The sequence below is a fragment of the Primulina huaijiensis genome, chromosome 13, assembly GCF_012295235.1.
Source record: "Primulina huaijiensis isolate GDHJ02 chromosome 13, ASM1229523v2, whole genome shotgun sequence".
NCBI classification, from domain to species: Eukaryota; Viridiplantae; Streptophyta; class Magnoliopsida; order Lamiales; family Gesneriaceae; genus Primulina; species Primulina huaijiensis.
In genome coordinates this window covers 13,681,840-13,683,861 of record NC_133318.1, presented here as the reverse complement: position 1 = coordinate 13,683,861, position 2,022 = coordinate 13,681,840, and the positions used below count along the sequence as shown (strand labels likewise).

At 38.7% G+C, this 2,022-nt stretch overlaps 1 protein-coding gene across 1 annotated transcript; it reads right to left on the bottom strand.

The window, feature by feature from the left end:
- Window positions 1-1,252: 1,252 nt before the first annotated feature.
- On the bottom strand, window positions 1,253-1,720 carry LOC140991239 (uncharacterized). The gene has a single exon (XM_073461177.1). It carries the CDS (start codon window positions 1,718-1,720, stop codon window positions 1,253-1,255), a length of 468 nt encoding a protein of 155 aa, XP_073317278.1.
- Window positions 1,721-2,022: the final 302 nt, after the last annotated feature.

The following is a 2,022-nucleotide window of genomic DNA, read 5'->3' as shown; positions in this document are numbered from 1 at the left end:
ATGGACGCAGGTGAGTTTGATGGAGGTCTTGATGGTTGACCTGACTGGACTGAAAGTGCATACAACCCGAGGACCAGCACTTCTACTTTTCCGCATTTACAATTTATGATTCATGATTTACGTTAAAGATTTTAAGAATATGTATTTATGCTTTTGAGAGGTTTAGTATGGGTTATACTTTTCAAATTTATTACTTTTTAGGTTTGGTAAAACATTTGATGATTTCATGTTTTGACGGATTCCTTTGGATTTTTATATATTAGTGGTTGATGTTTTATTTTAATGAGTAAAATATTTTATAAAAATATTTTTATGTAGTATGTGTACATGGCCGAAATTAGGAGTGTTTAAAAAATATTTATTTTCTAGTAATTTTGAAGCAATAAAAAAAAGAATAGACTTTTCACTTAACCTTTGTTCGTCCTCGAACAAACCAGACATGAAATGAAGATAAGACATATCTTAGATTCCGAACTCAAGTAATACAATAAAAACTTTTCAATTTGTCAAATTCTATCACCCCCGGTCAAAAGATCATGCTTCGAATATCACAAGATTCGTTTTCATCGCAATTTAAGATTCAAACATTACCCATTAAAGATCAACAGATGAAAATAACAGACACGAACCCCGTGTAAGGGTAGAGGTCCGGGCATATTCGCGAAAATGGAAGATCTGGAAGTGGTGAACACGGACCCCGTGTACCGGTCCGGGTAAAGGTCCGTGTATGCTCTGGAAATCCGCAGGTTGTAAATTCGTGGACACGGACCCCGTGTATGGGTCCGGGTAAGGGTCCGTGTAGGCTCTGTAAATCGGCAGTCAAAAGATCGAATAACACAGACCCCGTATGAAGGTCCGTCTAATGGTCCCAGTGCCAAATTTAAATTTTTTTTTAAGAGTACCCGACACACGCTTCGAACCAGACACATAATTCGAAGATAGGAATTTACAATTCTATATATCTACATATCAAAATTGAAACTCGATCAAGCACACAAAATGCACGAATTGTACAGAAACTTCCCTGGCCTATTCGATGTTCTCAATCCGCTGGTCACAATAGAATCCCCCACACTTGAGAAATCTCACCGCTATTGAATAACCTATATGCACCAGCATTCATTGAGATTAGCTCATGAGATATGCATTAAAAAAAACTAAATTAAAGATGAAAGAAAAATAAAATTAAACACTGGGTTGCCTCCCAGCAAGTGCTAAATTTATAGTCTTTAGCCCAACTGTATTCCCTTATTCAATTTGGATCTTGCAGATCCACGGTGGTCGGCTCGTCAGGCATAGTACCACCATGATAAACCTTCAGCCTATGCCCATTCACATTGAATACTCTAGTTGCTTCACTAGTGAACTCTACTGTCCCGTAAGGGAAAACTTGCGTGACAGTGTATGGTCCTGACCACCGTGAATGCAAGTTGCCTGACATCAACTTCAGTCGAGAATTGTATAATAGTACCAGTTGTCCCACCATAAATTCTCGATGGACGATGTTTTCATCATGCCACCGTTTGGTTTTTTCCTTGTAAAGCTTGGCATTCTCATAAGCATCCAACCTAAATTTATCCAATTCATTCAGTTGCAGCACTCTCTCGTCATCTCTGGCTTTAGCATCAAAATTCAAGAATTTAGTAGCCCAATAAGCCCTATTTTCAAGTTCTACGGGTAGGTGACACGACTTCCCATACAATAATCTAAAAGGAGACATGCCAATGGGAGTTTTAAAAGCAGTGCGGTAAGCTCAAAGTGCATCGTCGTGTTTTCTAGACCATTCTTTCCTTGAAGCACCGACAGTATTCTCAAAAATGGGTTTAAGTTCTCTATTTGATACCTAGACTTGGCCATTAGTTTGAGGATGATAAGGTGTGGCCACCTTATGTCGGACCCCATACTTAGCCAACCGACTGTCAAATTAACGATTACAAAAATGAGTACCCTCATCGCTAATAATGGCTCTAGGTGTGCCAAAACGTGAGAAATTATTTTTCATGAGAAATTGAACGACAACCC